The sequence below is a fragment of the Pygoscelis adeliae genome, unplaced genomic scaffold, assembly GCF_000699105.1.
Source record: "Pygoscelis adeliae isolate BGI_AS28 unplaced genomic scaffold, ASM69910v1 Scaffold27, whole genome shotgun sequence".
In the NCBI taxonomy this organism is placed as follows: domain Eukaryota; kingdom Metazoa; phylum Chordata; class Aves; order Sphenisciformes; family Spheniscidae; genus Pygoscelis; species Pygoscelis adeliae.
The window spans coordinates 10,019,389-10,032,608 of NW_008825410.1; the positions used below are offsets into that span (position 1 = coordinate 10,019,389).

At 38.7% G+C, this 13,220-nt stretch overlaps 1 protein-coding gene across 1 annotated transcript in view; it reads left to right on the top strand.

Annotated features, from left to right (window-relative positions):
- LOC103922478 (myosin-IIIa-like) overlaps positions 1 to 13,220 on the top strand; it is a gene marked incomplete at its 3' end in the record, with an annotated part of 59,229 nt that overhangs the window by 16,163 nt on the left and 29,846 nt on the right. Inside the window, exon 3 of the mRNA XM_009330619.1 lies at positions 1,561 to 1,695. Coding sequence (XP_009328894.1) covers positions 1,561 to 1,695 — 135 coding nt within the window. The remainder of the gene's footprint in view (positions 1 to 1,560; positions 1,696 to 13,220) is intronic.

Sequence of the window (13,220 nt, forward strand, 5' to 3'; positions counted from 1 at the left end):
TGCCACCTTCAGTGCCTTGGTTCTTTCTTCCTTCCTTCCTTGCATCTCCTTTTTTATTGGCTGTATTCTGTGTTGTGCTTATGGGAAAATTAACTTAAAGTGAGTTCCTCCTTTTTTTTGAAAGAGGAAAATTTCTGCTATTTTTATTGGTTACTCCAGTAAAAAAATCTCTAAAACCCTTCCTTGTGAGAAGACTTACTCTTGTAATCTCAATACAAAAGTTTAATGGCCCAATTCCTGAAGATACTGGTGACAGGCAAAGTTCTTTGAGACCAGTCTCAAGACAAAAGGCTAGTATGAGGAACTTGAGTTGGATTTAGCATTGGAGAGACCTGTATAAGAAACAAGTGATCAATGTCCTCTTACCACCAAGTGATCAATGTCCACCACCATCTGCCTTTGGTGGTGAACAAAATGAGAAGGAGTGTCATTCATTGGGAATACAAAGCATCCCTTTTCTCTGCCATGGTCACTTCTGTTTGGCAGTGATGAGACGGGTTTTCGGCACTGAGTAGGTGCTTTTCATTGATATGAAATCCATTCGTATGGATAGTGGAGTTCATAGGTAGCCTTCCTCTAGAATTGATTTTTCATTTCTATTTCTTTTTGGGTGGGTGAAAGTAGCAAATTGTATTAAAAATATTTTAAATTTGGAAACAAGTATGTTAACATTTTTTTTGAGATTTAAACAATGGGGGGAAATGACTGCAGCTATTCTGCCTTTACCTGTGGCCAGGATGTATTGAATATTTTCTCAGCATGACTGAAACACAGTCTGATAGTGTCCCTCAATGAGCAATTCCAGTGCATAGGTGGAAGGGGTTACCTGAGTCATCCAGTGCCCACCGTTGCTAGCATCCATGTTTGGTCTGAAAGGGCTTGCACAGCTCCTGGTGCATGTGTTGGCAAAACTTGTTCCATCTCTCACCTCCAAATGTATTTCCCTCGCTGTGTAAGAAACCTGAGGTCTGTAACGAAAGACTGACAAAAAGCCACAGCTCTTATAGCTCAGTAGGAGAAGCCAGAGAGATCATGGATGTCACCAATTTCTATGATAGTAAAAAATGAGAAAAATTCCCAGATGATTCTAGAAAGTGGGATGATAAATGAGTAAGATGTGGCTGCAGTCATACTTGTTTGTGCACAGAGGGGTGGAGAGGTAATTCCAGCTGCACCATCTCTAGCTGGGGATACCCTTGAGACTAGAGAAGTAACGTGACTTCCCGAGGCATCTGCATACCTACCCACTTGTGGATTGCACTGGCTTTGCCTTGAAATGCTCCTTCCCCATTCTCCTGAGGGCTGCTTTGTCATACCCGGTGTGTTCATTAGCTGAAATTGATAAAGACCAAGTAAAAAAACAGATGACTGTTTTGTATTGAGTAAACAGAACTAAGCTTTGTAGCCCTGCAGATGGTACATTCATGTTCTGTTTGGTTTTATTCTTTGCATTATTTCAAACTACATTTGAATAGCCAGAAAATGCTATGTGTTGGGTTTTTTAAATGGCTATCATTATTTATTTATTAACCACTATGTATTTCTCATTTGTGACACTAGGATATTGATGAAGAAATTGAAGCTGAATACAACATTTTGAAAGCTCTCTCTGATCATCCCAATGTAGTCAAATTCTACGGCATGTATTATAAGAAAGATGTGAAAAATGGAGACCAGCTTTGGCTAGTTCTTGAGGTAAATAATTCAGAAAAATAAGAGTTTTCTTCCATTTGGCATTCCTATGTTGAGTATAAACTCAATGAATGAGATGCAAGCCATTTGTTTGATGTTTTTCTTTAGAGCGGTTGCATGTGAAGTGACAAATGCTGTTGTTTAGTCTTTTCAGTGTTCTGAATTAATGGTCTACTCTGAGTTCAGCATTCTTATTTTGGTATTCTACTGGTAGTGCTGTGCCTTCAGAATTAGGATATAAATTCTACTAGGACTTCATAGGATTTGCTACCTAAAATCTTTCTTTGGTGAAAGGCTTGTCACGGGAATCTTCCCCCAGCAGCATTTCTTTAAATATGACTAAGATATGACATAACAGTTAAAGAAACCACTGTGATGATTTTTTTTTCTAAATTAAATGATAGAAATTAATTAATTGATTTGCTTTTTTTGTGCAAGTAAATGCACAAATAGATAAATAAGCCAATAAAAACAGGCTACTGCCCAAATACTGTTGAAAGCAGCAGGATTTCCTCAAATGGAGTCAGAGCAAGGTAAGGCCTGTAATTTGTGTGTTTCAGTCTTTAGTTTTGCCTAATCTAGGAGCAAAGAGCTTGATTGTTACTGTTTTCACAGATTCACTATAACCTATTCTGCAAAAACTTCCTCCTCTCCCCAGAGGAAAATGAAGACGAATGTCCCTCACAGGAATAGTGTGCCTTTCATAACAATCAAGGCTCCTGCTGATGTTTGATCAGTGTTTGATAAGGTTGAGATTGAAGAATTGGTTGTGTTTTATGATTTGTCAGCTAAGTGAATACAAATCTCCTGCCAAATATCTCAATGATACAATGGTATCTAATCCTGGAAACAAGCTCTAAAAAAATGCTTAAATTCTAAAAGCTTTTCTAAATTCTTCTGACTTGCATTGGGAAGATGTTTTTAAGAATAGTTTGCATCGGAAATCATAATAAATTATTAGGTTAGACTGACATCAAAAGATGTCAGCTCTTTGTGCAGTGAGCATCTTTGAAAAGCTATGTTCTGTTGTGTCTGCTGGGCATTTGAAACTCCATCTGTGAAACTTCTGGCCTGTAAAGGATGGATGCCAAACAGCCAGGATGGAACAGACTGTGAGGAAACAGTCAAGTGTTTATATTTTAACTTTTATATTTCACATGGATTTATTTTCTTACTGTGAAAAACACAAGCCTACATCTGGAGTATAAGTTTTATATTTACTCTTTGCATGCCAAGCTGTACATGTGCAAGTGCTAGTATGGAGTGTGTGGAATAGTCTTGGATGCTTTCTGTCACTGCACATATAGATCCGTGAATGCAATGGATTTCAGTTGGGGTGTGTACACATAGACATGCATAAGTAGAAAAATAAATTCCAATGGTGACTTTGATGAAGCTTTCCTTTTAATAGAAGTGTCTGTGAAAGAAAACTGTCGTGGAACAGATTGCTCTGTTGAAGTATCACCTTCCTTTCAGCTTGTATGCAGTTTTACAGGGCCATTGCAGTTTGTTTTTCACAGTAGCTATTTAGGTGTCCTATAGTTTATAAGAACGAAGATATATTCATCATCTCCATTCTGTTTTGTTGGGGTTTTTTTTAACAATATATTTGTGTCTAAATTCATAAAGGTGATGATTAGTCTTTAGTTTACAGAGACCTCTGTTTCCATTGCTTTGGGATTTGGGCTGGATTTTTTATTTATTTTATCATAAAAGAGCATTTTCACTTCAGAACTGTTGCTTCCCCTGAGGAGGGGAATCCAGTCTTGAAATTTAGATTTGCAGAGTTTGATACCAAGGAGAAGATCTTTCTCATCTCCCTCTCTCAAAAAAGCTATCAACTAATCCCTGCAAATTCTGTGTGATCCTCTGAAATGAAGACGGACCTTTTGCACCTAGCCTGTTGATATGTTCCCAAAGACTGGAAGGACAAACAGTGTAGACCACTGCAGTTTGCATAATGTGAAGCAGCTTCCATAGTATCTGAGTGCAAAATGATGTTAAGGAGGAAAAGCAGAGAATCAGATGCAGACTATTGTGCACTGTAGTATTCTGGATTCCTGCAAAGCTGCAGCTGCCAGGAAGAGCTTACAGGAGCAGTGGGGCATTGAAAGCAGAGCTTGTTTCTCTGCTCTGTGATGGGATATGTGGGCAGGAGGTTTTGGAGGGCAAGTTTCTCAAATTCCACTAAGAACGGGTGGTGATAGATGGCAAAACTCAGCATTTAGTAATGGGCTTAGAGCTACCTCTGTAGTTTACCAACGAAGTTACTCTGTGGAGTGTTTGAATCCATATATGGAGATGTTATTAAATCATTTTTTCCTAGAGGAAAAAAATCCTCAGCTCTTTAAGACGTGTCCCATGCAATGTATCAACAGCAAGCCAGTCTGGAAAGAAAGATTGTTGCCAGGTTTCTTTTCTCCTAATTCAGTCTTCAACATTGGTTATATGAACTGTACTGTTCAATTCTTACACCTTTTTTAGTATATATAGTGTGATGATTTTTGACGTATCCCATAGTTTTTGGTAGCTGTTTTGTGTTGCACTTGATCATGTTTGGGTTTGGGGGAAAAGAGGCTAATCAGGTTTGAACTAGGCTAAGGTGAGTGGCTGAGGTACAGTTTTGAGGCCAAAACTGATCAAGTAGCTAAAAAGACTATCCTACAATATTGTACAGGGTTCTTGAGGGGTTTTAGTCCTGAATACTTGAATTATCATAAAATTATCAGACCTCATAAGTTACCACCCACTCTGAATACTGGAAAAGACCTTGGATGGGTTTATGATGAGATTATTGCAGTCTTGGTGTGAAATATTCCGCCCCACCTTCCATCTCTGTTTTCTAAAATGAATCTATTCTTACGTGATTTGGTAGCTGTTGAACCTGTACTCTCAAATTCTTGGACAAGATAGTTGGACATTCCATTTTTAACTAAAATTGATGCTTTAATTTGCTGCTCACTCTAAGGCATATGTCAACAGTGAAGCACTGGATGTTCACAATCCTCTGACTAGAAATCATTAAACCAAATGACTATCAAGAAATATTCACCTACAACTGAACGGAATTTGGAGCTGACCTATTGGTGTGAGTCATCTGACAGTTTCTATGTCTATAGAAGCCAAAACCTGTTGCTTCAGAATGATAGAAGTGATCTGTTGCAGAATAAGCCTGGGTAAACGTGACATTTCTTCCGAATCTCTTCACTTAATAATTGCCTAATAGCACGTGCCTTCATAGAAAATCTTTTTTCCAATTTGAAGTGAAATTCCTCATTTTCTACTGAACATTTGGATTTCATTTTCTGTGTTGTATTTCTCTGTCTCTGTGCTAATGTGCAAATTACCTAACTGATCTTGTAAAGCATTTTGAAGTTGCAGTGCTGTGAGCTGGAAGTATGCTTCTGAGAGAGTAGGAACTATTGTTCATTAATTTTTTTTCTGTTAAAATAAACAAATACTTTTTTGATATAATAAAGTATCAAGAGATATGTAGTCAATTTCGTACTTTGATTTAACCTTTCAGTGTAGATTTAATCAGTTAAACAACATGCATAATGATTACTTGGAAAAATAAACAACCTTTTTGCATAACATACTTCTGCGTGTGACACTCTAGTACAGTATTTGTAGAAGTGTAAAATTACTGTGTTGTGTTCATCTTAACACATACGGACCTAAATCTGAGACTAGTATAGACCATGAATTTTAACAAATAATTAAAGACTAGAGGAAAACTAATAATATGAGAGCTTTGAGTGTCATTAGCATCTTTTGGTCATAAAGTAACCTAACTTTCTCAGTTCGGCATTTGTAAGGAAACCACCTACAGGAATGAATGTGAAACAGGAATACATCTGTATGGAATAACAGTACTCTCGACTGTCAGTTCAGAAATGCCCTTCTCTCTGTAGGCTGCACTCAGATAGGCTGAACATCTGCCCCTGTGTGGATGCTATTCGAATCACATTTACAATAAAGAATATTGCTGGAGGGAAGATTCTTGCCAGGTGTATTAAGCCTTGTCACGTGTCCAGAGATGCAGGCAGAAGAAATTGGCCTACTGAGTCTGTGTTGAAAAGAAACCACTTGAGTATTATACTTGGGATGAATCAGCTTAGCAGTTTCATGTCAGCAGACATCAGCATGATGACATAGCTAAGGCAGAGTGTGCCATAGCCCATTTCTTTCTGCTCTGGATGTTAGTTCAGAAGGGAATAGATCCGAGATAGTTGGAAATCAGCTGATGGAAGATGGAGCAGAGATGTGACTCATATCAGGCCCTACAGGTGAGCATGTAGGTCAAGGGCAGGTGGGGAGAAAAGTGGCACAGCCCTTGACTGAGATCTGGTGCAAAGAACAACCTAGTCAAGACTGAGTGAAGGCTGAAAATACCACAGCAAGGTAAATGGTAGGTCTTACACAGCTTTTACTTGCTACTGTAAGCCAGAGGCCAAGAATCATAATGCAACAAATTTCTATAGTTCATTTCCTACACAGATCAGGTAGAACTTTAAGAAGCATCTCAGTCCATTTTCAAAAGACACATAGTTATGCATGCCATATTTGAGATGGATTTGGGTTTGTGAGTCACATAAGTAAACTAGTATATTTTATCATTCTCAATATATTTTTATGCTTAGGAAATAGAGGGAACATCCATTATTTTTATAGTTTAAAAAAAGATTTTGTTTTCATGAGTTAAAACTTAGCTTGGTAGGGAAAAAAGTTTGGATGGAGCGACTTCCCACCTAAAAATACAGTTTTGTAATATCAAAGCATTTGGTAGAAACCTCTCCATTTTTGGAGAGGTGTATGTCCATTTCTGGAGAAGTGGAGGGAATCACCAGGAAGTTATAGAAATAAATCCCTTTGTGCTGAATGTCAAGAAGCCTGTCAAAGCATTCTTTTTAGGTGTTTTGGTTCTCCTAGTGTGTACGTGAACATTTCAAGAACATTTGCAATGCCCTGCTGAGTTAGACCAATGGTCCATGTAACACAGCATTCTGTCTCCTGTGGTGGCACTAGAAGATGCTATTTAGGAAGAGTTTGTCCAGTTTTTGCAGTCCATTTCCCTCATGCTCTCCAGCAACCATGATTGTTGTATTAAGGATGTCTCAGACTATTCTATTCAGTATCCATTTATGGACACAGTAAACCTGATGATGATACTGTCATGCTATACAGTCTCCTCTTAGAGCATGCAATTTTAATTTTTGTGTCATTATTATATACTTATTACTACATATTACATTCCACATACTAGAATATAATGCTTTCATCATTATGAAAAGATTTCCAAATCAAAATATTTTTCAGTGCGTGGTAAGAAATTTAGAATCCTGTTCATTTGAAAAGGGGGAATATGTTACAATTTGCAGTGGACTGCAAGCTCTGTTTGCTGACCAGATACTTAAAAAGTACCTTCACAAACAAAATTTGAGTAGCTAGTGCAATCTGTACAGGTGCTGGTTATGCACAGTCCAGACCGAAATGAACCTGGTTCATCTTTGTTCTCATGTAGAACCTTTTCTTGTTCTAGTGTAATCTTCATCAGAGAAATCATGTGAAGGTGTAAAATAGCTTGTGCTTGGGACCTGCTTCTCTAAAGAAGTGGCACGTTAGCCTTTTCCATTCCCTCAACCTTATAATGTGGGAAAATAAATGCATTAAGTAAATCCATAACTTGTATCATTCTACATTGTTGCAGGCAAAGTGGTATATTTTGAGTTCAATCTTCTGGATATTTCTTGATGTTAATTGAACCTGCTAACAAGAGGCTGGTAACTCAAAAGAATTACAGAAAGATTATCATGAAGGATTATTGTGATCCAGTGGCAGCTATGTTTGCTAATTTAAAATTTGCCTGAAGTGATTCAAATTTGTTACTTAACTTTGATCTTTTAAAGTTAACACCAAGAAGAAAAATTTTAAACGTACAAATATCTAAATTATCTTTTTAAATCCTTGGGATGCTTCTATTTGTGTTGCTTTCTTCAGAAGGAACAAAACCATTAAACCCAGTAAATAGAAGCTCTCAGGAGCTTCAATTAAACTAGAACACAGAAAATTGTAGTGCTTCAGTTCACCTGGGCCTCTTTTCGCAAGCATAGACAAAGTACAAACCCATGGTGTGGATTCCATTTAATCTGAGTGAGGACACTGTAGCCCCATGTGGAAAAAAGGAATAAGGTGCTGGTATACCAAACTGCCAACCTGCTGTACCAGGGTAATGGCAGTCCATTGCTACAAGATTACTTCTAGTGGCTTGCCTGGCCTGGGAAAGCTTGAACATCTAGCCAAAATGCTTGTAACAGGGTATGAACTGCGAGAGAACCTATCTGACAAAGACTGTTGCTGTGTGATAAACACAGGGTAGCAAACCAGTGTAGTTCCTACTCAATTACTAATTATAAGGGCAGTTGTAATTGTCTGGTGAGTCACTTACATATACTGAGTATATAACAAGCTGAGATCCCCTGATACAAGTCCTTTCTGGTTTTGTGCAGATCCTTTAGAAGAATTGCCATTCTTGAATTTGCCCAGAGACGGAGAAGCCAGCACAACGCGTAGAGTGTCAGTTACTCACTCCTTTCCAATCCTAAAAGTGAGCCTTCATAGCAGGGAGCTTACATCAAAGCTTTAAGCCAAACAGAACAAATGGATCTGGAAATGGAGAACCAAGGGGATAACAGAAGTCAGTTGTGATCTCAAGCAGCTGCAAGCATTTGTCAGCATTGCAGCACAGAAGAGTTATTAAGGAGGATTTGAAGGACGATAGCAGTGTGGTTTTCTGTTTGGTTTGGCTGCTCCTTCAAAGCAGAAAGGAAAACATATTATGTCTACAGTTAGCTGGTGATGGATGCCAGCACTGTGAGTTGATCAAGGATAGGAGTAGATCTGTTGCTGCCTAAGGAAAGGTATTGGGACTGCTACGGGTCCTGACAGTAAAAACAACTAGCTCATATCTGATGTGATTGAGAAAGGGCAGCCAGCATGAGGGTTCAAGGGAAGAGTGGCATGGTCAGAGGTGGTTGGTTAGGGATAAGAACTCAACAAGGCCAAGAGAAGGTGTTGCAGTAACTCCTGGTTAAAATGAAGAATGCTGAACAACACATCTCCACTGCTGCATCTGGCCTGGAGTGAGTCTGCTGTGCTGTTGCACTGTTGTATCTGGTGTTTGGGGAGAGAAGTTTAGCAAATCGGATGCTGCCAGATGTTTGTAAATGCCAACTGTGGTCACAGAGAAGGCCCTAGAATTCATGAAATATGTATAAATTTTCCTCACAGATTCATAAATGAACAGTGACAGCACAATTTACATATGTGTCAGATAGAGAAAAAGGAGTATAATTAATGACCAAATCTTGTGTGCTAATAGTTTTGGATCCTTCACTGACCTACTAGACATGGAAGAGTTTCTGATCATGTTGCTTTTTCACATGTAATTGTAATATATGGTGTAATTCACTGAAATGCGTCCTTTTTTCCTTTTTTTTTTTTGATAAGAAGAAATCCTCTGCTCTGTTATATAATGTCCTATCTGTGAAGTATAGTTATGCATCTAAAGAAGTATCAGTCTCAGCAGGTCCAGTTGCATTGGGGAAGGGAGATTTTTTTTCAGCTGGGGAGTTGAGATACTAACATGTAATTCTAGGTTGCAGTGTGGTTTGCTACAAAAGAAGAGCAACCACTGTCCGAAGTAATATCTAGGTATTGGTATTTTTAAAAAATTGAGGCTAAAGCAGCCAGAAGCATAATACGAACTTCTAGGATCAGGACAACCATAACAATGTATTATGAAATTCAGGTCCCTTTCCTACCTCCACACACACAAAGAAAGGCAGAGATCTATCATCCAAATATTTCTGCTGCTGTTGTGTGGCTTAACGTGGATGAGGCTTCACCTGTTTAAGAGCTGGGAGCCTGGGTGATGTAAAACATGAAAAGAGACAAGAAACTGTTAAAAAAAAACCCAAACACGAAACCAAATGCCTCCCCCCCAAAAAAAAACACAACCAACCAAGAGGGATTCTTCAACTTTTACACTTGTCTCAAATTTTGCAGTAGGTGACAATATATTTACTTCTGACTCATTAATTTTGATTTTATGAGCTCTGTAGGGGGACTGATAAGTTCTGCGTGCTAGGTAAATAAACAGATTTTTTAAAATATTAATCTATCTAGGTAATCTTCCTTGGCCAGGGATGCAATGCCTTTACCTCAGTGCCATATTCCAGTCTAAAAGGGCAAGGAGTCCTGTAACGTGTATGGGGCAGGGGACAGGTATAGTTCTTGCAGTGAGAATGTGCTGTCACCCTCACATGGGCAACACAAGACTCTTCACAAGACACTGCTCCTTTTCTGCATCCAGGCATAGGCTACCATTTCAGAGTGCTGAATGTGGTAAAGGAGGCTGGGCCAAAGCAGGCTGGGCACGGAAAAGGAAAGCTCAGAGCAAGGCGAGTAGTTCTGTCCTTGTCTCTTGCTGAGCTTTCTAGCACCATGTAAGTCCTGATGGCAGTAAAGCATTTTTCTCTCCATTAGCTTGATCTCTTTCCTTTCTCAGCTAATGGCGTTGTCACTCTTCATGGCACCTCTCAGTGCGTGGAAGACAGGGAGAGGAGCTGCTGTCAGTGTTGCAAAGCAGCTAATGCTTGTTCTTGATGTGGAAAGACGTTTGGCTGAAAAAGTCTGCAGCCTTAGAGCCTGCAGGAAGGCTCAGAGCCTGGGGAGACACTGATCATGTGATCTCCTTTTGGGACGTTGCATGGTGGGAGTGACTTAGACTGGTGTATCTAAAGTTTAGCAGGCAATTTCATGTCATTGAAGCTGTTGGGACTTCAATTGTTGAACTCCATTCGAATGAAGAATTTGTCTTAAAAAAAATACAATTGTAAGGAATGGGTAGGAATATGGAAACTGGAGTTGTTCTTATTGCTGTGATAGTTTTGGCAAGAATGGGAAAATCCGAATTCAGTGACATGCATTTTTCTGCGAGGCCTCTCTGAGTAACAAGCACTGGCTGGAGTGAGTCCCACAGGAATCTGTGGGAACACCTAGAAGCAGGACCCAACGGTCTCATTTTGGCTTTCAAAGAGATGAGCCTGCCTGAGATAAACTAGAGACATCTCTGTATCAGTTACTTCTCTTTTACATGAAATAGAGGACCTTGTGGTATGTACAAATGAATAATTTATTTAGGATTTTCCTTCGGGATGTTTACAGTATGCTTTTGTTAGATACAGCAGTTACTATGTGCAGATATGTTTCCATCTTAGGGAATAAAGGCACGTTTGTGAAGTTCAAAAAAAACTTCAGATGGAAGTTGTTCTGTATAATGGAATATATAATAAGAGTTATAATAAGAAAGCAGATATGCACCTTTTTTGATATGGGAGATTTGCTATAAAACAATACTCTTTCAGGAAATTAGCATACTGGAAAGTAACTAGTCCATTTGGGTTTTATGGGGGGTGGGGTAGAGGGAAGGGAGTTGTCGTTTGTCTAAATATTATCAGGTATTTTGAAATGACATATATAGAAGAAAAATTAAACAATTGAAAATTGCTTTTTCATATTTCTCAACATGGGTCATTTTTCAGTAATGTCTTTGGTTATAATTGCTCCATTCAGACCAACACTGAATATTTTGATCCATTACATGTCTGAATCAGCCTTGATTTCTCCATTTCTGATGTGTCCCTCTTTGCTTCCCAATTATAGCAAATTTTCACTCTTGAATTATATCCTATTTTCTCAAGATCAAAGATGTGTGGCTACAGCTATCATTTGATGCTTCGAAGTTTTAGTAAATACTCGTAATTTCTCTGTGTAATGAGTATTTCATATTACATTGTGGTTTGCACAGTCTGTATCTTTTAAACAACTAGTGAGCATATGTTATGGCCCACCTTGCTGGAGAATACTGCACCTACAAAAAGCTGGTTCTGAGTAACCTCTAACAATTTTTGCCACCATGGAGTAAAGCAAAAGCCCAGAAAAAACCCCCCAAGTTTTACCATTCCACTATGTAATTAAATAGCATGTGAATACTATGCCTTTCACATTCTAATGTTTAACATCACTTTGCTTTCTGTACATTTTATTTTTGATCACATCTTTACTAAAGATGTGATCATTTTGTGATAATTTTTGATCACATCTTTACTAAAGATGTGAGGTTATTTTAAGAAAAACAAAACAAAACAACACAAAACACCAAAACCAAACCCCACATTTGCATAGCTTTTGGTTAAATCCCAGATTACCAAACCTCCCTAAGCTGTAGTGGGGGATGGCATCAATCATCATAAGAATGCTTGGGCTAAGGCTTGTCTCTTTTTGCTTTAGACACCTGAGGGTTAAATGCTTAAATTCAAGTGTGATAGACAATATAATTTTGCTGTGCTTGTTCTCAGTTTACATGTTGGGTCCCTTTATAAAGGGAATGACTGGAGCAAATGGACGTGTCTGTAGGGAGAGAGGTCTCCTCGTCCTTACACTTTATTGGGCAGAGAGGGCTGGAGGCTGCAGACTATGGGAGAAGACTACCATAGCAAGGAACAAGGAGCCAGGACATGCAGAAAGCAGACAGCCAGGTATCAGTGGTGACAAAAAGAAAAATTTTCTGGGCTCCAGAAAGGATGTCAGCGTTTGTTGCAGTTCAGAAAGCTGCTGACTTTGCTGAAACCAAACCCGGGAAGCAAGGAACTGCCTTGCACAGACACAGTGAGCAGGGAGAGATTGGTTTACAGAGCACTTTAATTTCAATTCTGTCTGATCTAGTCTCTCTGAGTTGATCATTCCAGTAGTTTATTTAAAGAAGAAAAAAAGAAAAAAAAAAAGTCTTTTGAGTTTAGCATCCTTTTGGTTCTTAGAAAATTCTCTTTAAGAATGTCTTGGAATGTCCTTCAGGATGTTGTTGCTGCATTATGGTCCCATGACAGTTACAGAGTCACCGTAGCTCCTTCTGTAGTCACCAGAGAGAGGCAGGCAACTCCTGGAGCGGTTAAGCTGACCTGTCCTGCACACTCCTGCGTGTGCCTTTGGTGAGTGTGTTTCAGCTTTGCTCCTTTTGTAAAAGGATCCTTTAGACAAGCCCCATTGTTTGGATCTGTGCTTCCCCAGCCATGCTTTCAAACTCAACAGGGAAGATTTCTATTGCAGTAATTTAAATTACAGTGAATTATACTTAATTGTTGTCTTCATGTAGGAACACAGACATAAAATGAATTATGTGTAGTGTGGACATGGTAGTACTTGGAACTACTGTCTGAACCCCAAATCATATAGAAATGATGCTACAAGAGAGGAAGGTGCTTTGAAATGTTTGAACATTATTGATCCCAAACTTAGGCATTGCTTTTTCTCCCTAGCGAAGTGAATGGTTTTGCACTCTAAATGTTATTTTTACCACTGCTCCTTGTGTATAATAAAATGATGAATTGCACTAAGTTTTCGGTTTCAAAATGTTCTGTCTTAGTAAGCTGCCTCTTGCATTTGCTCAGAAAGTCCTGGGCTCTTTA